The sequence below is a fragment of the Nilaparvata lugens genome, chromosome 1, assembly GCF_014356525.2.
Source record: "Nilaparvata lugens isolate BPH chromosome 1, ASM1435652v1, whole genome shotgun sequence".
Taxonomy (NCBI): domain Eukaryota; kingdom Metazoa; phylum Arthropoda; class Insecta; order Hemiptera; family Delphacidae; genus Nilaparvata; species Nilaparvata lugens.
Genome location: NC_052504.1, coordinates 44,873,146 through 44,899,651, shown reverse-complemented (window position 1 = coordinate 44,899,651; position 26,506 = coordinate 44,873,146). Strand labels below are relative to the sequence as shown.

Below are 26,506 nucleotides of genomic sequence, written 5' to 3'. Positions count from 1 at the left end.
CAGGGTACTAGCCAAGTTTCCATACTGTTTGTATACTGTGACGTCATCATCAGATAGAAAACTTTCAGATTGTGTCTATTTCAGAGGGATGTAAATTATTATTCATTGAAATGGTAAACTCCAGCTGCGCTCCCGCTGAAATAGTCACAATCTGCTATGGAAAACAATGTAAACAAACTCTAAAGAAAAGTTTTCTATCTGATGTTGACGTCACGACGATTTGGAGATTTGGCAGTAGATGTTGGCTTCATCGATTTTCAGTATGAATCAAAGACCTTAAAGATCTTAAAGACCTTAAAGACCTTAAAGACCTTAAAGATCTTAAAGACCTTAAAGATCTTTAAGGTACAATAGGCAGTATGAATCAAAGACCTTAAAGATCTTTAAGATACAATAGGCCGTGTCTATTCTATAACTGGTCCAAGCCAAGGAGGATCGTCGAGACGAAATAATAGGCTATCCCATTGGTACACTCTGACGCCACTTTTTTCCCGCGCTAGCCATCTTGGATTGACCATTATTCAAATTATGTCATTCCAATTTATTCATTTTCTTATCATTATTTACGAATGATTAAGTTATTATTAATAGCTCTAGTTGAAAATAAGTATTTGGACAAAACTGATAATACCAATGTTATTATGTATAATATATACTTATAAAGCTGGAATATCACTGACTTCTCACTGATAACGATTTGTGGAAAACTACTGTAGGCTACCTTATGGATTGCAGTGATTGGAATATAGCTTTCTTATAGGCCCGCCCTAGGTGCTCACTAAGAAATAATATTCTCAGGATATTTTTACTTCACGTTATGATAGTTCTGAAGGATTCAAAATGGACCATATGCATTGATGAATTAATACAGTAATGTTGACAAAAGCCATATGATTTCAAACTAGTTTAATGCTTTGTAATTCTAATGCGATTCATGTTTGAAGTATGATGTAGGATAAAAGGAAAAGGTGGAGTCACCAAAACATAAAATATGTTTCCAACTCTGAGGAGAATCTTTGAGTGTTATTAATACTAGGATTTACTTGAGTAAATCACCCATTTAGGTGATTTTGTTTTGTTGATGGAATTACAAATCCGTGTTTATGTCCTCAATGGATTTGAACCCAGGCCTCTGAATCATAAAGCCAGCATCTAGTCCAATTGACTACGGCCAATCCATATCATGTTTAAGTTTCAACATACCTCTGTGCAACTTAGCATATGTGTTATTCAATCAGGAACATATGTGTAGTTTGTACTGTAATCTTGACTTACCTTACATACTTCAAAATAATTGAACATTCTTCTATTCTGCATGATACAGTATAGCCTACATTTAAAACATTATAATATAAAATAAAAAAAAAACAATTATTGCAGATTCACAATAAAAAGTATCTGGCTACTATGAATTTATTCGTTGAAGATGTCATTCCCATCTGAAGTTGTCAAATTTGATTTAAAAGCTTTACTAAAAAATGGTTTTACACAATAAATGAGTGAATCAGCTCCCCTATAAAAAATGAGAGGCTATTCAAAATTCATTACAAATTAATTATTCCTTAAAATCAAACAAGGCTTGGCCGAGCTATAATGTTGATACATTTGAATTCTACTTCTATAGCTTGGCCTTGGTTTAGGCATACTTATTGCAAAGACAGACAGACAAATGCCAAAGGCTCTACTTGAAACAAAGCTTTCACTTCTCAGTCAACTACTGTTTATTCATCCCATATGTTTATTATTCTTTTTATGTAATACCGGGTGATTTTTTAGTCCTGTTATTCTATTTTCAATACATGGTAATTTTTCCCTAATAAAGGGAAATTTTGTTTTGTTGCACGAAGTTGGTAGCCCTACTCACTCAGTATACACAAGGCAGTGTGAGTTTATTATCCTTAAGCTGTGTAACTTTGTGAAATTTTATGATGATTCCAGTCGTGTTATGAACAGAATGTCTTTTACCATAGAACAACGGGTTTTCAATAATAAGCAAGGGTTTATGGCCTCCAAGGTCTCCAGACCTCACATCCCCTGATTACTTTTTGTTGGGCCTTCAAGTCTGATCAAGGGCCTGATTAAGTCTGAGGCCTTCAAAAACAATCCTCACAATATTGATGAACTGAAAGCTAATATTACAGACTTAATCACGAATATTTCCAATATAAATCTGAAAAAGGTTTCTGATAATATGGTGAAAAGAGTCCGAGCGTGTATAACCTCAATGGGTGGACATTTTGAACATATGGTGTAATAATTTTAAGTAACTAAGAAATGTGAGTAGTAAAATATCAATTTTCTTTTGTAAATAACAAATATTATCTTTTCATTAATACCCAAATTTCCATTTATAAATTACATCAAAAATTGGGTAACAGGACTAAATAATCACCTTGTATTATATGCCATAACTAGATACTGTTCCAAGCTCTCTGTAATATCAGAATGAATTCATGCACAGTGAATAACCTGATTCTATGAATAGATTATTGGTAAAATGATTGATAAACAGAAAATGGAAATTTAGTGGAAATAATATGACTATGAGTGATATAGTATTGATACTGTGATCTGAACTTAATATTTGTTAATGGGAGTGTACCTATATCAACTCTAGCTCACAGCTTCGGCCATGCCTAAGAATTTTTTATTGTGTTACTTTTGAATTACTTGGATGGAACTTGTATTTATTGTATTTAATTTGTATTGTTTGCTTGAACTGGACAGTAAAATTATTTATCCATCGATCTAAGTGTAAATAGAAGGTATTTATCTAGGCCTATCTATCCATCTATCTACATGTTAACCTTAACAAGAGTGAACAAATTAGTGAATTTATGGATTATTATCTGTGGAAAGTCACTCCTGGAGTCTTCTTTGAATTTCTGTTTATACATCCAAATGCACAAAAGGTTACCGTTTCCATGAAAACTTTTATTTTATTAATCAAAAATCAATTAAATGAACACATTAGCACAGATTTCAATGCTATGACTGCAGTGCAAGTGCAATGTTTTGGTCAAACCAAGATGGCCGAAAAGTTGCGCAAGCCTGAATGCGCGCAGACAGCCAAACTTTGTTTTGCCTACTCCATGATCCTCCTTGGTCCAAGCCCGACAGTCGACACCAAATCAAAATCAGCTGAGTGCTAACTTGTAAGCTATGACTGTTCTGTGGTTCTGATTCTAATTTTTTTATCTATTCTCTTCTTCACTGACACGACCGCATCTGATGTCAGTTATTCTTCTGCATTCAGTTCATAAAATATTTACTGTTTCTGCTTTCAGTTCTGCAGCTCGTTTCAAAGCAGTAAAACCAGTAATTCATATTTTAAAACATTTAGAATTAACTGCTAGTTTTTGTGTATCATCGCATCTAAAAATGAAAACCGGTACTTATTTGATTTCAGTGCCTGGGTAAGATATATAACTATATATATATATATAATAAAGAAGTGGCCTGTTACAGTACTTTAACACTTATTTATCTTAGAATAGTTACTATTAACGTTACAAATAAATAAGTACAGAGTGTATCCGAACTCCCTATTCTAGAGCATTGTTCCTTGGTTATAAACAAAATAATTATGTAAATATCATTTCCAAAAGTCCTTAGTTACTCACAGTGTCGCCATTTAGATTAAATCTGAATTTTTTCATTCACAATTTTTTTAAATAATGATTAAATATAGGGAGTGAAACTGCACAAACAATTATTTATGACAACTAGACAGATCTACAGGACAATATTAATTTTGAAATTTTTTAATAGTATAACAAAATAGCGGTCCTTAAAAATTACATTTCTTGAATTACAAAAATAATTGCATGTACTTTTTGTAGTAAATTTAATTAATAATTGATTGACATCTTATATTTCAAGATTGTTGATTTAGATTATTTCAAAAAATGATGAAACGGTTTATAACCCTCTAAAGCTAGGTCATTTATCACTACAGCTGCTATATCTCACTTGGTATTTGTTCAATCATAAAACATAAACTGTCAATCAATTTGTAATAAAAGTTACTAAATAAAGTTATTCTTGTATTTGTAAAATTAACGGGTTTTCAGTTATTCAAGAAGTAACATTTTAATATACCGCCATTTTGTTTTATAGATTTGAAAAATATTTGTAATTTTTTGTAGCTCGTCTATAGTTGTCATAAATGTTTGTGCTAAGTTTCACTTTGTCATTCGTATGAAATTGACAAGAGTTGAGCGCTGATAGTAGGAGAAAAATTGAAATCTCTTGAAATTCAGTATGGCAAGCAGAACTTCATATTTTTAAAACTTTAGATGTAACCTTTAACCTTAATTCCATGTTGAAAAATGATGGTCTCCTACTTCAATTGTCCAAGTTATAAAAACCCTCTGATCGCCCCATCATCTGGGAAACATTCCTTGGAGGATTGAGCTGTTGTAACTTTGCTGAGAAAGAGTAGAGGTAGAGGCCTCGGGTCGGGACTAGTTTTGGTTGCTGGCCCCCCAAACGCCGAAAGAGAGCAAATAGAAGTGGGTCCAACTTTCTCACTCCTACATATTATCATTCGTTATTTGTTATCTCTCAGCGTGTCCGCAAATAAACATAGAATAAAACCACCATTGGGCTTGGAGGAGAGGAGTGGGCTGCCGAGTTCCTCAACCGAGTTCGCCCACCTAACAAAAATGCATGATCAACATTAAAAAATTTGAGATTTTACACAATCTGGCAAAAGCGGATACTTGGTCTACTAGAAGCATATTTTATTCAGACATCTCTCTAACTCTGGGCCAGAACTAAGTTGAACATGAGATCTCTAACACCTTCCACTAAGTTACAAGTAAAGCTCTCAAGATGGGAAACGCTTGAGTTCCATCCCTCACTAAGTTGGTTGCTGGAAAAGGGTGTCAGTCTCAAGTGCAAGTATTTCAACTTTTTGTTATTTGTGTTTATTATATAAAATTATCAACACATTTTAAATAATATAAATATATTGCCATTTAAAAGCCAAGGCCTTTCTATTAGGTACCTTTAAAACCCAATTGAACAGAACCTTTTAGATTATGCTCATCCATGGGACAAATTGAAACTCCCAGTTCAAATTTGAATCTAATATACTTTCAACAGTTATAGGATTAAGTCACCTCACACTAGCACCGAAATACTTATTATAATAATTACTCTATTAATAAGTGCTGCGGTCTGTATTATATTTTTCAGATTTCAATATCAAATAAAAGATGAGAAAGATATCAATGCAGGAGGATATGATTGTGTTGTCTACACTTCAGGGGAACCTCCAAACAGCGACAGTCATCCTGAAGCAATAAAATCGGTCCTTGCTCGAGCATCGAAAGTAAGTTCTATTTGACTTTGGGTCTCTTTGGTTATCATAATAAATAAATGGGTACTTTGATATTCACTTCCAGGTAGTACGAAATTTAATCCAAACTGAATCATAATCCGTGGTTTAGGAAAGGTACACCAATTGGCAGCATTGATTTGAAATAATTATACTACAGCAAACCAATTTCTAATTAACTTATTTTATTCCAATTATTATTAGTTTTTTTGTTGACAAGAAGGCCAAAGTAATAGACCAGGAATCTTCACATTTACATGACTCAATCAATTTTTTATCCCACTTCTAGCAGTGCTGCTTTCAAACTGGATTAAATGCTGAATAAGTGGGTTTGCCTCGAGAGACATTGCCCCAACAGCTGAAGATGCTGAATTGCTGAAGATTAAATTTCTAGGATAATAAAAGATATTGAATGCTCACTCCAAGTATTTTTGATAATAAGGGATTCGTGTAGTACACGATTAATTGTTTCAAATTCCACTCATTCGATTTAAACTTGACAAAATAATATTGAAGAAACATTTTCCATTATTGTTGAACGTATCTCCCAGTTTGAAAGTTGAATATATTCAGATCATAATAGGTGAAGATGTCGGCTTCTCTTTTCTGTGTGGCCTTAGTGGTGACTGGTGAGTGCCCCAGCCCCAGCTCAATCCGGCCACTACTCTACAACCTCACTTTCAACAAACCACAGTTGCAAAAAATGAAGATTGAATTATTCTTAATATATTTTTAAGAAATATGGAAATGCATACTGTCTTTGTGTCTTTGTCAAGAACTGCATAGGCTAGTAATCCCGAAAGCACGAAAATCATAATCAGTAATTCAAACTGGTAAATTGAGAGGATATTATTTATTATATATTTTCTCTTCTTGATAAAAACTAGAAATCATAACCTATTTATATCAGTCACTCGTAATTTTAACTTCGATTTCGAAATAATTTCATCATAGAGCTTCTGTCAATTAAAATAACTTAATTCTACATTCTTTGATAAATAGAAAATCTATTTTTGCTATCAGTAGAGATACAAATATGGTATTGTCAAATACAACTTGTAGACGCATTACATTATTTCGAAATCTAGCTATGTTGTGTATCCTAAAAATTTGTTACCATGATTTGTCTTTCAATTTCCATGGAAAAAATGTTATTTTGTCAAATTTTGCCCAGGTAAGCCTATTGTATTGTTCAATATTTCACAACTAGTGTACTTCATCAGCGTTATTGAAATGTTTATCTGCAAAATTGCATTCAATTTCATTTTCGGTTTTGAAATAACTACGATTATTGAAGGCCTATTTACTGGAATTTGATAGCATAGTAACCCGGAAATACTCTGTTAATAACAAGATTGTTGAAACCATGAAATCATTTTGAAACAGACCAAAGTACTAACTCCCCTTGGGATTGATTACGCTGCTATTTTATCTATAATTCAGTACATTAAACATTAATATAATATTTATTAGTATCAAACAAATTCATCATTATGCTAATAATAGGCCTGTTCTTATCGGGATAAATTCTAAATGTCTCTATTGGTTTCCTGACAGATTTCTTGAAGTTTTTCATTAGATATGAGGATGAATATTTAATAAGCTCTGTAGATCCAAAAAATTAAAAATATTAAGAATTTGAGTGAAATGTGGGAAATTGATTAATTACTATATAGAACAAAGTTTATGGCAATTTGAGGATAAAAAACTTTGCAATCTCGGTTTTTAATCATGAATTATGTTGACCTTTGTCTGTTGATAGGTAGACTTACGAACTATTTTATCAGTCAACAATTTCAGTAGCTAAAATTTTTAATCTAGAGATACTCAAAAAAGTTTTTCAACACCACTTCAAATAACAAGTACTGTACTTTTCAAAGTAGCTTAAACAAGTCTCAATCCTGGATTTTCCAAGTTTGTTGATTTAATTTTTATGAAAAGATAAGGGTTAGAATCTATTGTAGTTTTGCCGATAAACAATACATAGTAAAAGTTTGAACACTGGACGTAGTGATGATTATAAACCTTGTTAAATTCACGTATTCACATTTTTCCTACCGAAAGAATTTCATTTAATGCTTATTTAGTCTACTCCTAAGTGATAGTTTTATAATGTTGTTTCAAAGATAGGAGAAAGTTAATTCCTTAGTACTTGATACTGGTCAATGAAAAATATTATTTTTTAGATATTAAATTAATTAATTTGTGCTCAAACTTTTGAATCCTGCTATTGAAGTATACTTCTTAACTCGATATGATTCCAAACCCCTTTTGTAATATTTGCTGATATATTTCGAATTTTGACTTAGTTGATGTTTGTAGTGAGGTCAGTAGACATTGATTTTTTAATTGGGTTTGAATTTCAAATCATTAAAAATTTAAGGTACTCTGTAAATTTTTGAATTCTAACTAAACATGTATTAATATTCACTGATTCAATTTTAACCTCACATTCAGGAAGATTCAACAGTTGTAATTAATTTTAATTTTTTTGAACAGACCTTCCACTTTTGATGACTTATTGAAATCAGAAACGTTCGTACTGCACAAGTTCATACTTCAAAATTATTCATGGATATAACAGTTTGACTTATAAATTTAACTTTCAGTTGGATGAAGCCCTATCAACTGAAGGAGGATTATTTGAAGTGAACCTTACTGCTGGTAGATTGGTTTATTCTCCAACCGGACCTCTTTCAGACTATCATGATGTCCGAAGCTACGGTGAAGCTGTCAAGCAAGGAATTTTGAGGTAAATATTGAGAGTAAAAGCGTGAAATGGTTTTTAATCGAGGATCATGACAAATTTTTGTAATATGATTTGATATTATAATTACATAAATAATTTTCCATTTCAATTCATGAGCATTTAGAAAACTCAACACCACTTGAGTAAAAAAGCTATCTATAAACTTGATTTTTGTATGTAAACGAGTCAGTTTAATCAAGTTTCATAGATTAGGATTTACATGTTTGTGTGTTTGATTATTTTGCCATGAATAGTCTTGACAAGAAAAAGTCTGTTGCTCTATTCCAAAGCATTCTTCTCATTTCAATACCCAACGAAATATTAAGTCGGTTTCAAACTAAAATATTCAAGTTATTCTTAATTCAAAGTATAAGAGTATCACGTTTTCGTTTTTTTAGAAGAAATTGAAACCCATAACTGCATTAACAAACATGATTCAATTCACATTTCTCACTTGATGCTCTTTCACTGTTTTCAGAGCAATAAAGGCTGGATCTAAAGCTCCTCTGTTGGTTTTACCTCAGTCCTCAGCATTTACACACACACAACTAGTATCAGTTCTTGGTGCACTTGAAGCCCTGTATCTGGTAAGTCTATCTTCCGCTACTAATTCGTTATTTCGTTAATTAAAATATAACATAAATATTTCTCTTTCAATCTCAGGAAAATAATACGGTACCATCTTTGTATCACCTTTCTTTAAAGAATAATTGCCTCATCAGGCTTGGTACTTCACACAAAAAAGATAAATGCCTCAGATTATCTCTCCAAGATAACTTGGTAATTTAAAGGGATTGAGCTTTGTTAAATAGTTAATTTTTTATAACACATTAAACCTTAAATTCTCACCCAAGTTCTTGAGCCTCTACCTCACGTATGATTCTATTTTATGACCAGTGGATTAAGAAACTTATGAATGCTTTGCTTCAAATATTCGATAGGAAGCGAAATTCAGCTATTTTAAAAAAGAATGCCTCTATGAACCTGATCATTGTGTTTCGTTATTTAATCCCTTCAATTGTGACTTGATTTCTTCAGGTTAACACTTTTTATTATTCTAGAGCATCCAATACCGTGAAGACTGTCCAGACAAAAATCCAAAAATCAAATCCCTTGGTGTCTGGGGTTACAAAGGAAGCAATGCTGATTCTTTCTTCAAATATGTTGTTGCCTTGGAGAATGGAAGGTTAGTGTAACTTTCTGCCTTCTATGTAATGTATATGTATTGTGCCTGTGAGAATACATTTGATAATAGATATCAATCTCAATTTAATTAAGTATCAATCTTGGCTTCTCTATCTAAAGCTGATAAATTATTTCAAAAATACTTCTTCCAACATATTTTAATTTTAAAACTATTCAATATAGATTGGATTACCATAATAATTCAATTTCACAGGAGAGCTAATAAATGAATTAGAAAGCCTTCGTCCATCGTGGAGTTTGTTGAAGGCATTGATTTTTTATAGTCACTCAACTTATAACTTGGAAATTTTGTTTGATAATTTAAAATTCTGCTAGTGAACACTCTTGACCGTCGATTATAGATAAACTGTGACTTGAAAATCTAGAATAATTCACCTTTTCAAAATAAAATTGTGGAATTTTACATTTAATATATACTATGTACTATGATACTATTATTCAATTATGATACAGATTCAATTTGTTTCTAAATCTCAGTGCTTCTTGAAGTTACTCTATCGATTTCCGTCAAACTCCTTCTAGAACTGTGCTAATTATGAGAGTGATAACAATCTATAAACAAAAAAAAATTTGAAAGACATAATTATCTGAGAAATTCGATAAATCTGGACTTTTTGAAAGCAACAGGAACTTGACAGACTGAAAACTGGACGTACTGAAGTTGCCTACCCGGGCTGATTATTGATTAACTGAAATCTTGATAAAGTGAATCTTACCCGAATTGACTACCGTATTTGCACGGTACCATGCGCACCGGTTTTCTAAAAATCCAACGCAAAATTGGTGCGTATCATAAGTGAGCTTAAAAATACTGAACAAAAAAAAGGCAAAAAAGGAGACTCAATCAATACCGGCATGAACAGTTTGTCACAATTTACCGTGAGTCTGTCTACGATGTTATTAATTTTAGTTATTTTACTACTAAATACGGTAATTCACGATTTATAATATTGAATATTCTTTAGATGAATAATAATTAAATAGAGTTTTCAATAAGAGCTTTAATTTTACCCATATTTTGTTTTCCATTAAAATTTACACTCGTTTCTGGGGTGGGCGTGGTACATGAACAAATACGGTATATTTTGGATGATTTTGAATTAGGTGCGTGTGCCGTGACATTGGAGGAGGTGACCCCGAGCGCATGGCTCCGCCCAGAGTGGTCGACTATGTCAAAGAAGCGTTTCCAGCCAACTCGGGCATCTCGATCAAAATTGAAGATCAACTGTCTTTTTTGGAGAAGGAGTATCCACTCTATGCAGCCGTCAATCGGTGCGCCAGTGGTGAGTCACCCAATCATAACTCAATGATTTTTCATTCTATTTAAACAATAATTGATTGTTGAGTTTCAAGGTTATAGTGTTGAAGATGGCTGGAGAAGTCTTAACTCCACCTAAAAAAGATTTTTTTTAAATCTGTTCAGTTTATTATGGATAAGTGAAAGCTGAGTTCTTATTGTTTCTGTATTGTCAATTGATAGTTAACAAGACAATATTTTTTGCAGAAGAAAAATACAAGAAGAGAAACTATTTTTACTTTCCTTGCCCTATTACCATAGGTAAGGAAAGTATTGCTTTCCGAAAAAAATTGAGGTACCCCAATTTCTAAATTTCTATACGTTTCAAGGTCCCCTGAGTCCAAAAAAGTGGTTTTTGGGTATTGGTCTGTATCTGTGTGTGTGTGTATGAGTGTATGTGCGTCTGTGTACACGATATCTCATCTCCCAATTTACGGAATGACATGAAATTTGGTACTTAAGGTCCTTACAGTATAAGGACATAAACAATTTCGATCAAATGCAATTCAAGATGGCGGCTAAAATGGCGAAAATATTGTCAAAAACAGGGTTTGTCACAATTTACCGTGAGTCTGTCTACGATGTTATTAATTTTAGTTATTTTACTACTAAATACGGTAATTCACGATTTATAATATTGAATATTCTTTAGATGAATAATAATTAATAGAGTTTTCAATAAGAGCTTTAATTTTACCCATATTTTGTTTTCCATTAAAATTTACACTCGTTTCTGGGGTGGGCGTGGTACATGAACAAATACGGTATATTTTGGATGATTTTGAATTAGGTGCGTGTGCCGTGACATTGGAGGAGGTGACCCCGAGCGCATGGCTCCGCCCAGAGTGGTCGACTATGTCAAAGAAGCGTTTCCAGCCAACTCGGGCATCTCGATCAAAATTGAAGATCAACTGTCCTTTTTGGAGAAGGAGTATCCACTCTATGCAGCCGTCAATCGGTGCGCCAGTGGTGAGTCACCCAATCATAACTCAATGATTTTTCATTCTATTTAAACAATAATTGATTGTTGAGTTTCAAGGTTATAGTGTTGAAGATGGCTGGAGAAGTCTTAACTCCACCTAAAAAAGATTTTTTTTAAATCTGTTCAGTTTATTATGGATAAGTGAAAGCTGAGTTCTTATTGTTTCTGTATTGTCAATTGATAGTTAACAAGACAATATTTTTTGCAGAAGAAAAATACAAGAAGAGAAACTATTTTTACTTTCCTTGCCCTATTACCATAGGTAAGGAAAGTATTGCTTTCCGAAAAAAATTGAGGTACCCCAATTTCTAAATTTCTATACGTTTCAAGGTCCCCTGAGTCCAAAAAAGTGGTTTTTGGGTATTGGTCTGTATCTGTGTGTGTGTGTGTATGAGTGTATGTGCGTCTGTGTACACGATATCTCATCTCCCAATTTACAGAATGACATGAAATTTGGTACTTAAGGTCCTTACAGTATAAGGACATAAACAATTTCGATCAAATGCAATTCAAGATGGCGGCTAAAATGGCGAAAATATTGTCAAAAACAGGGTTTTTCGCGATTTTCTCGAAAATGGCTCCAACGATTTTGATTAAATTTATACCTAAAGAAGTCATTGATAAGCTCTATCAACTGCCACAAGTCTCATATCTGTAAAAATTCCAAGAGCTCCGCCCCATCTATGCAAAGTTTGATTTTAGATTCCCAATTATCAGGCTTCAGATACAATTTTAACATAAAATTTCAAGTGGAAAAGATTGAGCATGAAAATCTCTACAATTAATGTTCAGTAACATTTTTACCTTAAATTGAAAATAAGCTTGAAGTTCGAGAAAATAAGATTATTAAATTGCAAACTGTTGGCAACTGTTGATTCTATTAAATCATTCACTATGAAGAGATAGCAGACTTCGTGTGTCTGCAGCGTTATTGTCCTGTCACCAGCTGGCTTAGATCTTTGAATAGTAGACTCTAGATGCGCGTGAACACTAGCGTCAGTTGATCAATTTTCATAACGGCAAGGAAAGTTGTGTGAGTGCGCCAGATTTTTGTGTTTTATCTATCATCATATTAGGCTAGATCAAGGTATATAGATGTAACTGGATGGCACAAACCGCCAACGTGACAATTGTCATACAAGAATGAAACCGTAAAGTCATGAGCTAATCATGCTACTTACTTAGGCTGTGCAACAGGCTAAAAAAACTTTCTAATGGTGACAATTTTTAAAGTTTTTTGATTTGGATACTATCAAGTTATCAAAATATAAAAAAATTCTCAGGAATTTTTTTCTGATTATTATTTTTTGATATATGAGTGTCTAAAGTTTAAATTTTTTAAATTGATCATTTAAAATTTGGTAAGATATTAATTCATCATATTTAGAGTATACATTCTTCACGGTTGTTGTTGATTAAATAAGAAAATATTTTCTCAAAATATAAATATTTGAAAAATTGATTCAAATTTGAAAAAATAGGTCATACTAAATTATTTCAAGTAATTATTTGAAAATGGAATAACCTTTTCAAAAATATATATTAAAAAATTCTCTATTCAATCAACAATACTATGAATAATGTACCCTTAAAATTTAGTCGGCTCTTGAAAAATCCAAAAATTTCAAAAATTCAAACTTTGAGCGCTCACGCACTCGTATAAAAAAAAGTAATAATCAGAAAAAATCCCTGAAAATCTTCTCTTATTTTGTTAACTTTATAGTATACAAATCGAAAAACTTTAAAAATATCACAAGTAAAACGTTTTTTCTTAGTCTTTTACACAGCTTCAATGAAACTACAACAAAGCTAATGATATTTGACATAATAATAATGAAGCTATGACATCAAGAAAATATCAGGTTATCATATCATAGTTGAATGAAAATAATGAAAAAAATATTTATCAAATACGAAGTTACTACTTTGAAATAATACGGGGGAATGAAATTCTTGATGTGGAAACGTTTTGGACATAACATTGGTTTGGAAAATCAATCTTGGACAAACAATGTTTAGTAAAAGATATGAAGGGAAGATGAAAGGGACAAGAAGTCAAGTTCAACTTATGATGTAATGAGTGATGAGTACTAAACTCCTGCTACAAAATCTTATAATTTATAGTAATATAGAGGAATAAATTTGACTGGATGTGAAATTTCTGTGATAGAAGGCGTAATTAGACCTGAGCTACAATTCAGGCTTTGCAACCTTTGCTGAAGATTAGAATTTGTTGATTAATTCCAGTATTAGTAGCCCATTGTAAAAAGGAACACATGTTGACTTGCAGTTGTGGAGAGACACAACGGCCGAGTGGTTTACCTGAGCTACGACGGGGGCAATGCGACCGAGAGCCTGCTGCTGGTCGGAAAGGGCGTGACCTACGACACGGGTGGCGCCGACCTCAAGGTCAACGGATTCATGGCCGGCATGTCACGTGACAAATGCGGAGCCGCCGCTGTCGCCGGATTCATGAAGGTCAGTTTTCAAAATCAAACTTCATATATAGGAGGCCAGCAACTGGGCAAAAAAGAAAAAAATGTATTTTATTGTATGTTATAATTTATTATGCTAAGATTATTTATAGGTCTTACTCCTCTGAGTATTTTTATTTGTGTTATCAGGAATAGTAGGCCTACACCCTAATCGGGCTTATGCCTAGGGTTGACGTTGTCCACTTTTATCTAAAATTTTTCTTGGTTATTATTATGTATTATGTTTGTTTTTGAAACAAATGAATTGATTGACAAAAAAAGTGCGGGAATTAATTCTGAACTGAGTGATCTTTTGTACAATGATTCTAGGCTATGGGGCAGCCAGGTCATTTGATATCATTAATATTATTCCTGACTATGGGGGACCATTACTCTATTATATGTTTTATAAAAGGTCCTCGATAAAGATGTTTAATCAACATCTAATAAAAATAAATTTGTTCTAATGTACAATACAGTAGAACCTCGCTAATCCGAACACGGATGGACCGACCGTGCCGCCGATACAATAGCCTTCCGCTAGACCGACCATATCCTTATCGGCGTTTTGTTTAGGTATCCGGTCGTCGCTCCGTTCAAGTCGTATATTATCATGATTGTGCAATAGTCTACTGATTGTACTGTATTGTTGTGATATGCAAACTATCACAATAAAGTCCATTTATACAGTACTACAGTATTAGGCGTCATTTATGAGTTTTAGTACAATATTTCGTGTTCAAAATTCAGTTTTACTATGTGCTATGTCAATAAACGCGTTCCTCTGATAATCCGACCTTTTTGCTGTTCCGACCATGCTCCCGGTCCCGTAGGTGACGGATTAGCGAGGTTCTACTGTACATATCTTCAATTGAAGGTTGATGTTACAGCCTTCTACTTACATTACTTGAATCCATGAGAAATGTATTTGCAAATAATTGTAATATACTATTGCACTAACCAGGATCAGCTATCTGGTATCAGTATATTTATATTTGATAAAACCCTCTCGATATGGAGCTGATCCCTGATTGAAATTCATCTTGCTTGGTACAACCTAATGTATTAAATGTTTAAAAAATGTCTTCAATAAAATAATTATGTGATATTAAATGCAATATCTAGAAAAACGTGGTAAATGAACAAGAAAGTATCATTCTTTAAAACGGTTTTATTTATTTTTAACTCAGTTTTCAATTAATAAATGGTTTTCACTTACTGTTTTGCAATCTTCTTTATCAAACTTCAAATAGATTATATTTTTACTTTAATTTTATTTTCACTTTACTGCTGACTATTGGATGCATGTTGAAAGGTGCTGTCGGAGTTAAAGCCAGCTAACTTGAAGGTGATCGGTGCGCTGAGTTTGGTACGGAACAGTGTGGGTTCCAACTGTTACGTCTCTGATGAAGTGATTGTTGCTCGCTCCAAGAAACGGGTCCGCGTCAACAACACTGACGCTGAAGGTCGCATGATTATGGCCGATGTGCTTTGCCATGTGAGTAATCTATGCAGGACTAGCAGCCGGTAGCCCGTACTTTATAATATCATAGAAGGTGGATTACTATAAATGAAAATCTGCCTATCCTCGGTAAATTGTGAAATTTTTTTTCAAAATTTCAAGTTAATAATTCAAGTTTGTAACATATTGTAATTTGGATAGATAAATAAAAATCCCTAGCTGAAATATTTATAGGTCTAAGTGAAGTAATTGGCTAATATCGCCAAAGAGATATTTTCAGACGTCCTGGCTAAACTGTACAACAGCCTAAGAGGGATGGAAATAATTTTTTGCTAATATATAATATTATATAAAATATTGAAAATTGAGGTTAGGCGTAAACATTTAGTGATCGGCGACCTAACGATCGACCGAGCCATACAACGTAGAATCTGACCAAACACCTTGGCAGAAATTTATTGTGGCAAAACGGTATGCAATTTGAGGAACTAAAGGTCTCACGTGGCTAATTATTATGATGTATGAAACAAATAATAACCTATAAAAAATCACTTAGCATTAGGGATGGGTATCGAAAGATAAAACATCGATGTTTTGAACATCGATGTTTTTTTCATCCTAACATCGATAAGTGAAAAACATCGAACAGTAAACATCGATGTTTTTAAACATCGTTTATTGCCCTATGTTTTTTTGGATGATACTATTCCAGTCAATATAGACATAAAAAAGGGGGTGTGCTTGCAATTTATATTGTAGTTCTGATTTTTTAATACATTATTTGGGTACATAAGAGAAGTCCAGAACCAATTTCTTCATGCAAGATTTCCTTGTGCTAGATACAAGATAGCCCAAAAACCTCGTTTTTTCGGCTCATTTTCCAGTTTTCAGCTATTTCTGCCAAATCTCTCCCAGATTATATAATTCTGAAAAAATGAGATCACTCGGAACTCTCTATCTCCAATGAGTACTTTGTTATAATTTTTCAAAAATGAGTAAAATTTGAAGAAAAAATCAATTTTGATGAATTTTAGTTTTTAATCAACAATATCTTCCGATTGTTACAATTTAGATGTATATTTCAAAATCCCTCTAGGCGTATTTTTGTGCTATACAATCTGAGATCAGGTAGAGCGCTCTATGTCATATAGATTTCCAGATACACCTGACAACAATGCTCCTTGTATTGTGGAAAACACCTAATTTTCAGCTTCAACCATCATCACCATCTACTTTGTCCTCACATTGATATTTCGCACAATGACATAAGTTCATGGGTAAGAATCACCCGTTAGATGCACTTAATTTCAAAGCACACTTATAATTTACTTTTGACACAATGCTCAGATTTCATCGTACTACACTTCATTCTTCTCGGCTCGCCAAGGCGTTCAAAACCATGCATCAACAGTCAAATTCGGTCAAAAATAGAAAATTTATTGTTGAGTGTAGGTACTTATTCATATTCAATACATAAGCAATGGCCAATTTCTATATTCAAAGCTATGTATCTCGGTAACCCCTTATTATAAAAATTATTACTTAATCTTGAAATGTACAATAGAATTTTCTATTTCATCTGCTGTAAACAATTCATGAAAAAATATGTTCGTAAAGTGAGATTTGATTGTTGAAAAAAATCCGGAAATTGTAGATATTTTTCTCATATTAACGTATTTGGCAGTTCTATGATAGCGAAAAGTGATTCAAGATGAATTTTAGGCAACTGAGCTCGTAGAGGATGAATTTATCTACAATTTGTAATCAATCGTAAGTTTCTATGATTTATCAGACTCGTTTTAGAAACTCTTGATCAACAGTAAAATTACGAAAAAAATGTAAAAACTGAAATCGCCATTTTTAAAATCTTAACTTCCAAATTGTTTTGGAATCGAAAGTATTATTTATTGGAGTGGGTAGAGGGGGACAATTATTTTCACATTCTCACTAGATTTGGAAATTTTATCAGAAGTATTTCACAAGACATGCAACTTTGAATATAGAAATTGGTCATTAAGTACACTCAAAAATAAATTTTCCATTTTTCGACCGAATTTGACTTATTATGCATGATTTTGAACCGCCGTGACGAACCGAGAAGGATGAAGTGTGGTACGATGAAATCTGAGCATTGTGTCAAAAGTTATGTGTTTGAGATTTTGATCCTTGAGGTGTCCTTAAGCGCGCCTCTCCACTAGGAAATACTGAAATGAAGTGTATCTTACGGGTGATTCTCATAGAACATAATCTCAAGAACTTATGTCGTTGTGCGAAATATCAATGTGAGGACAATGTAGTTGGTGATGATACTTGAAGCTGAAAATTAGGTGTTTTTCACAATACAAGGAGCATTGTTGTCAGGTGTACCTGGAATATGAGATAGATCGCTATACCTGATCTCAGATTGTAGAGCACAAAAAGAGCTTCTAAAGTGACTACAGTTTTATCTGGAGCTATTGTTCCAATATTTCAACAGTTAATAATTCAAGTTTGCAACATATTGTAATTTGGATAGATAAATAAAAATCCCTAGCTGAAATATTTATAGGTCTAAGTGAAGTAATTGGCTAATATCGCCAAAGAGATAACATAAAGATTAGATAATATCAGACGTCCTGGCTAAACTGTACAACAGCCTAAGAGGGATGGAAATAATTTTTTGCTAATATATAATATTATATAAAATATTGAAAATTGAGGTTAGGCATAAACATTTAGTGATCGGCGACCTAACGATCGACCGAGCCATACAACGTAGAATCTGACCAAACACCTTGGCAGAAATTTATTGTGGCAAAACGGTATGCAATTTGAGGAACTAAAGGTCTCACGTGGCTAATTATTATGATGTATGAAACAAATAATAACCTATAAAAAATCACTTAGCATGTAGAGAGCATATTTAAAAACCCAATAAAAATAATTAAATGTATTAAGGAAGTAGGAGGTTACCGGGCGCATGAATACTGTAATAATTTGCATGCACCAATCAAATAATGGCAATTGATAGGCGGCAATAGTGAGCCGATTCAAAAATATTTGTATATATTTCTACAAATAAATAGAGTTTATGAAAAAATTGTTGTATAGTCTATGTTTTGGATATGGCCCGAAGGCAAAGAAATTATTATATATATAACATAAGTAATAGTTTAATATTTTGGCACGGTCTATTTGAGCCTTGAATGGCGGAGGACTAGAATATTCAAATTTTATGCAAATTTGAAAATCGGAAATGAGAATTGTAAAATTGAGAAACGAGAACGACACTCGCCTGCCAACTGCCACCATGAGAGGTCACTAAAAATTATAGAGCGTAATACCTTGCTATATCTTGTAATAACTTAAAGTTAAATTGAATTACTAAATTTCTTATAAGACTTTGTGATGCTCTTATAAAGCAAAAGTCATTTTAAATAATTTTGTAACCCCTTGGAAGAGACGACTCCGGCTACAATAATCCAGGACCACCAGGAGTTGGATCGACATCAGCAGCTCATAAGAAAATTTCGACACGTGAGTGAAAAATATTGAAATAGTGATAGGGCGCCCTCAGTGCTTCGAAATTACATAAGAATCAAAGCTAGCTCGTCGAAAGGGTTTTCTTATAAATTAAGAATTTGGTAAAAAATACTTGCGCAAGTAAATGTAGTATTAAAGGTATCTTATTAGAAAGTAACGAATCAATCTACATATCAGAAGATCTATAAATCAAAGAAGTATAAAATCTAGGCTGTTAATACACATTCATATGGTCATTAATTTCTGCAATATAATTTGCGATAGTTTGTTGTAGCTCTGATTCACTAGATGAATTGCTCTTTTATTCCGTCAGGTGCCGAATCTTGCACCCTGAGATAAAATATATATTTATTACAAAGAAATCTATTAGATACTATAGAATTTAATATGTATATTTGGATTATTAGTTGTCAATTTATCAAGTTGATTTCAGCTTTAATGGAATTGTCCAAGTCGACAGGCATTAGCAAGCTGATATCGCAGCTACATGCAAATAGATGCATATGATCATAAAAGTAAAAGCACATGGTAACGTTTCGTGCTGTAGAATTTAGAGAATAGTATTTAGCCTGTGATATTTTATTGATTTCGATTATTGTTCTATTTTTATATTATATATTTTTTATCGCTCTATATATTTTTTGCTCTGATTTATTTTTGCAATATTTGTTAATATATGTATCAAATTGTTTATGGTGTACGATTTATTTTTTATTCCTCAATACTATAGGATAAGTACCATATATATATTTTTTAATGAATTATCAGAATTATAGTGGAAGCTCATATCTGGGCCTATAAAGATTTTTATGAGACTGTATCCTATGAAAAACCACGACCTAATTTTTATAATTATTAAAATATTTCATGCTCTACCGACTGATGCCAAGCAGGAGGCTAATCGTTATTTAACTATAAAAAATAACGTGACAAGTTATAAGTATTTCAGACGTGGTGATGCGTCATTCGTGTATTTTGTATATAGTCAAGGCAATGAATGCTCAAAAAAGGGTATAGTGGGAAAAGTTGGGAAGACAATTTTTTGACCCCGCAGTTCTGTTTATGGTAGTAAGGAAGTAAACATATCAAAAGTCCCCACCCCTACCCCTTGTGCTAAGGGGGTGGGGATGGTTTAAAGGTACCATTTTTTGGTTTCTCTCATGAAACTCAAAAACTATGTATCCTAAGGCCTTGACTGTCATATAACAGCAATACAAACTGTCTATGATTCAAAATTCAAAAGCACAAAATTCCACTGAACGAAAAGTGTAGAGAATTTATCAAGCTTCATTTTGGAATTTTTAGTTATGGCGGTTGAATGCATTGTTCTCAAGATATGAGCGTCGAAGCAAAACGCTGAAAAATGCAACTTTTAAACCACCCTCATCCCCTTAGCACATGAGTTAGGAATGGGGACTTTTGATATGTTCTCCTCTTAACTAGTCTCAACAAAGCTGCAAAGTCAAAATTTTTGTTTGAAACATCCCCTTCAAATTCCTTTGTCAATTGGTCTATTGTTGCAAAAATGGAGATTTCACACTCAACCCTAAAGCTGCTGCAAAAGGTGCAGGGAAATTCGTAAAAGTGTGAAATTATACATCAAATTGAAGAGAAATCAATGCTCTATAAGCTCATAATCAGCATGGATTTTCCCCATTGATTTTTAAAAAGTTATAAGAACAAAAATATAAAAAAAATGATGGCAAACGTATTCTTTTCAAAAATGTCACAATTTCAAGAGCGGATATCTCGAAAACTAGAGAAGATATTAAAAAAACTTGTAGAATGAATGTTGTAGGAAAGTATGTGAGCTTTAATTTGTTATATGACAGTCAAGGCCTTAGGATACATAGTTTTTGAGTTTCATGCGAGAAACCAAAAAATGGTACCTTTAAATCACCCCCACCCCCTTAGCACAAGAGTTAGGGGGGGGGGGGCTTTTGATATGTTTACCTCCTTACTACCCTAAACAGAACTGCGGAGTCAAATATTGTCTTCCCAACTTTTCCCTCTATAACCTTTCCTTGACTGGACTAATCCCGTAAATGTATAAGTCAATTCCTTCCTTTATAATATACTGTAATAGATTTTCAAAATTTTGTCAGTAGAGAGAGTACATGTTTATTCTCCGTCTTTCTGCAAGTCTGTTTGTGATATCTCACTTTTATTCATCAAATCACCACAAAACCTAAATAATTATTATTAATATTTTTGATTGAAAATTGTGTGAAAGTGACGACTTTTACACAATTTCAATAAAATTTGGACTAGTTTGATGTATTTCAACTTTGAACTTTGACAAGCTTTGAAGGCTTTATATTTCAAATTTTTTCATTAAGCTGATTTCAATGAATTTGAAAGTCTTTAACTCTCATTCCTAAACTTGAAGCCCCTCAAACTTGTTATTCAATGTGAATATAATTGTGACATAACGGGTGTAGATAAATCGTCATATGAGATGAGCAACTGTGGGAGGAATTCAAAGTATGGCACTTATCTTGAAAGACAGGTAAGATTGGTCAGATAGCATGCATGTTCCGTTCATGGTCGAATATTCATCTATAATAAATTTTATTATTTTGAAAAATCTTGGTTCGCCACTGGAACTAAGAAAACCTTTGTTGTATTTGGATGGATTCAAATTGAGCCAGTTTTGAAATTAAAAAGTTCAATTATTGGTGAAACTTAATTAATATGGCAATGTAAATTTGTTTTTTTTTTAGATGAAAGAGCTGGCGCAAAATCTGCCAAATCCGCACCTGATGACGGTGGCCACCCTCACTGGGCATGCCTGCCTGGCAGCTGGTAACGGATACTCTGTAAGTATCTACTTTTCAATACCTTCTACTTACTTCTTGGCGCTACAGCTTATTTAGAGTCTTGACGTCCTTCAAAAAGCTCTCCACTCGTCTCTATCGGCAGCCTCACGTCTCCATCCCCTGACACCCAGCACCCTGATATCGTCCTCCTCATCCTCCAGCCAACGCTTTCGCAGACGTCCTCTCAGCCTTCTCCCTCCTGGGTTGTTTCTGAAGTTTTTTCTTCCACTCTTGAGTCACTGATCTTCTCAACGTGTCCCAACCTACTCAATCGCCTCCCTTTTATCTCGTCAACAATTTGACATTTTTGGTTCAGATCATGCAGCTCTTGGTTTGATCGTATTTATCATTCACCATCAACATATACTGGGCCAAATATCCTGTTCAAATCCTTTCACTTCCAAATATTCAATAGATCTTCTTCCTTCTTTGTTAAAATCCATGTCCATTCAACACAATTGTTTCATATATCTGTATCTCCACTTTCCTGGACAGGGTTTTGGATCTCAAATATTGGATCAGAGCACTATAGCATCTGTAATTTCACCTTTATGTCAGTCTCAACATTTTCATCATCTGCTATGACAGAGCCGAGATATTTGAAATTTCTCAACCTTTCAAAGTGATAATTGCGATTCAAAGTTTTTCAAAGTAATAATTTGTTTGGTGGAGTGTCATTTTAGTAAGATGTATGAGTTTTAGTAGAATTTTAAATTCTAACATAGTCTGAAATAGACAATTGTCTTTTGTCAAATGAACAATTTGACAAAAGACATGAACTCAATATACTGGAACAATTTGACAAAAGACATGAACTCAATAGACTGGAACAATTTGACAAAAGACATGAACTCAATAGACTGGAACAATTTGACAAAAGACATGAACTCAATAGACTGGAACAATTTGACAAAAGACATGAACTCAATAGACTGGAACAATTTGACAAAAGACATGAACTCAATAGACTGGAACAATTTGACAAAAGACATGAACTCAATATACTGGAACAATTTGACAAAAGACATGAACTCAATATACTGGAACAATTCGACAAAAGACATGAACTCAATATACTGGAACAATTTTAAATTTACAAACCCCTAACAAATAAAAACAAACAATAATAAACTCAATGAACAGACTCACTCCAAATGTCATAATCTCTTCTACCTCCTACTCAGAGTGAAATTCATTTTTATAATACCGTACTCATATGGTGCAGGTGACATTGCAAATAGTTCCACTTTGTCCTTTTTATCAGTTGCCGAAGTATTTTTCTTTTTAAAATTATGTTTTTATTATTTCAGATCGTGATGGATAATGCAGTGGCTAGAGAGCAAAAGTTCTCTTCAAAACTCCAAGAAGCAGGTCAAAAGATTGGAAATCCGTTTGAGATAAGCTATTTACGTAGAGAGGACTTCAAATTTCATAAAGGTGACTTTATAATTTATAAGCAGTTAACACGTACTCGAGAACGCAAGCGTCTGTAAAAATAATAATTATATTATAGTTTTGTAGTTCCATGCTGAAAATAATTGTATTGTCAAGTATAAATCAAGTATTGTCCTATCGTCAACTTTACATGGTGATTGCAAAAATTTACAACAGAAAAATTCATTCAAAACATCTACAAAAATAGTTATTTATTATTTTTTTAAATTGTTATTCATGTTTGTGTATTTCTAGGAGTGGCGCCAGGTGATGATTTGAGACAATCCAATGATTTACCTTCCAGTAGAACTGCGCGAGGACATCAGACTCCCGGAGCCTTCCTGATCATGGCGTCTGGATTGGATGAGGTCAGTCAAACTCAACTTCAACTTGTGTCTTTAATATTATTTTTGACAAAATTGTTTAAAATCTACATTTTACATTTACAAATACATTTACATTTTGTTTAAAATAAATGAATCATTATTAATTTACGGTGAAAGTGTATTATTAATAATATAATCAATTCACATAAATACATTATCATGAATTTAAATTTTGTTTTACATGAATGAATCATTAATCAATATAATCATTAATTTACGTTGAAAGTGTAAATGTTCTGTTTATAAAACTGCTGAACCCAATATATAACCTATAAACCTGAGTGTAAATAGGAAATGACATACGGCAAGGCAGAACATACAAAAGGATCTCTCTGCCAATAAAAGCCATATAAATAAATAATTAATCAATCACAAAAACGTGAATAACGTTTTATATCAATCAAAACGTATTATTATTTTTGACAAAATTTTTAGAAATATAATCGATTCCGACAAATACATTATCATGAATTTACATTTTGTTTTACATGAATGAATGATTAATCAATCACAAAAACGCAATCTCTGATGCTTTCTCATCGTTTACTATTTCTTCACCCTTATACAAGGTTATAGTTATGTATTATCCATTACTAATCTTTGATCTTACATAATTTTAAAACTATGTATTCTGGAAACTTTGTAATTTTCAACAACTGTATTTATCATTTTTCATATTCCATCAATACGAAAATTCTGGTTATTTTGCGAATATTTTCTTGTCTTTAGGCTATATCAAAATATAAATATATTTTTCTAGTATTCTCTTTGTTTTCATGCACTGTCAATTCTCAAGCATGAGAGTGCTTGAATTAAGGATGACCTGTCGAGACTAATCTTTATTCTTTAGTTGTACTTGAATTATAACTATCTATCTTTTAAATCATCTGGAGAGAAAAACTGAGGCAATCCTTTGGTTATTGCACTTACGAAAATGAGATAAAATCACGACAGGCTTGCGTATCATACTTATTACTAACAGTATATGCGTTTTTATGGTTGTATCATTTTATGAGGTCCACGTTATAATGGCCGTATTTGTTGAATATTACTGCTGCTATCCTTGTTTATCATTCAACAAAACAGATACTGCTATCTTCTTCTAGCTCTTCCACATTGCCAGATCGTTTTCAACAATGCAGAAATATAATTAATTGACAAAATATTTAATCTCAATTATAAACATATTATTTAATAATTGAAAAATATATTTTTGTGACTAAAGATTGTGATATTTTTGATCATTGTAAAGAAGAATGAACAGATAATTATTACATGAGACATACCGGTATCAGTCATCCTCTATATAAGGCAGTGATAAAACACAGAATCGGCAACGCTGTTCTCCTATCTTTCTCCACTGTCATTGTAACGTGGACCTCACTATATGTATCCTGTATCTTGCAAATAACATAGTATCTTGAAATAAATTAATATTGAAAAATTGATTGCATAATTCGTTAAATAATATTATAGCCTCGACTACGGCCACTCCAATATTATAGCATCTTCCAATAACGAATTTGTTTGTGGTTTTCAGTGCGATTTGAGTTCGGACAAGCCGTTGAAATATTCGCACGTTGACATAGCTGCCTCGGGAGGCGATTTGCCCAATGAGGCCACAGGAGCCCCAGTCTTGGCATTCGCCGCTCACTATCTGCCAGTTCCTGCTTGAAAGCGTTCAAAACAAATTTTGATAAAACTGAATTGAAAGCGATTCAATGCCTTTCCATAGCCAACTATCTGTTTTTATTATTCATAGCACACCTATATTGTTATACATTACAATATTATATATTTTAATAATAATAATAATACATCAATATCATACATTACAATTAAGTTATATTAAATAGTATATTTTATCATTTTTATTAGCTCATCACATACCTTCCTTTAATTACTGATATATATATATATATATATCATAGCCAGTATATATTCACTAGCCAGTATATATATTCACTATTAAATCTTTTTTAAAGAAGTTCTTTCTGGCAAAATGTGTGTACTCACTAAACATTCTAAAGTTATTTTCTGGAGTTCATCTCTAAGAAAACCCTGAAAAATGTTGTAAAGTGTTGAGGGAAATTATTATATATATTATGAATACATTATCATAATATAGAAGATTATCAAAGAAAGTCAATTGATTAGTAGTTTATTTATAATTTAATTATTTGAAAAGGGTTTTTAATTAAGCACAGATTCAGTAATTCAGTTTTCAGGTGTCTAAGTAGAACCTAGAAATGTTTGAAATGGTATTCATGGGAAAAATATGTGGGTTCACAAATATGAGATTTATGGATCTTAAATACTGTATAAGGGAATATATTTTAAATAGAAATCATATTATATACGTTTAATACAAATAAAACTTGAATTTTATATCATCTCAATACATTTTTCTTCTTTCTCAATTCGCCAATGAATAAATCCTACACTGCAATTATTTAATATAGTATTGGTTTAGCCAGTAGAAGAATAATATTATTGGTTATAAAAAAAACGATAACCTAAGTGAATTTAAATGTGACAAGGAGTATTTCAATGTGCACTCTATTCAATTAAGGCTGTGCGAGCGGCTAAAAAAACTTTTTACTGGTGATATTCTTTTCAAAGTTTCTCGATTTGGATACTATCAAGTTATCAAAATAAAAACTTTTCTCAGAAAAACGTTTTTTATTAGTCCAGTCAAAGAAGGTTATAGAGGGAAAAGTTTGGAAGACAATTTTTGATCCCGCAGTTCTGTTTAGGGTAGTAAGGAGGTAAACATATCAAAAGTCCCCACCCCTACCCCCTGTGCTAAGGGGGTGGGGTGGTTCAAAGGT

General features: G+C 32.7%; 1 protein-coding gene across 2 annotated transcripts; it reads left to right on the top strand.

Moving 5' to 3' along the window:
- The first annotated feature begins 3,099 nt into the window (after positions 1 to 3,099).
- LOC111056668 (putative aminopeptidase W07G4.4) lies at positions 3,100 to 26,074 on the top strand. 2 transcript variants are annotated; one of them, XM_039434865.1, is made up of 12 exons: positions 3,100 to 3,416; positions 5,203 to 5,338; positions 7,954 to 8,096; positions 8,572 to 8,680; positions 9,155 to 9,279; positions 11,387 to 11,565; positions 13,869 to 14,056; positions 15,368 to 15,550; positions 21,760 to 21,855; positions 23,166 to 23,292; positions 23,545 to 23,657; positions 25,216 to 26,074. In XM_039434865.1, exons 1-12 carry the CDS (start codon positions 3,232 to 3,234, stop codon positions 25,348 to 25,350), a joined length of 1,719 nt encoding a protein of 572 aa, XP_039290799.1. In that variant the 5' UTR covers positions 3,100 to 3,231; the 3' UTR covers positions 25,351 to 26,074. The 2 variants fall into 2 exon arrangements, with proteins under 2 accessions (XP_039290799.1, XP_022199748.2); XM_022344056.2 differs by lacking the exon at positions 11,387 to 11,565 and adding an exon at positions 10,404 to 10,582.
- Positions 26,075 to 26,506: the final 432 nt, after the last annotated feature.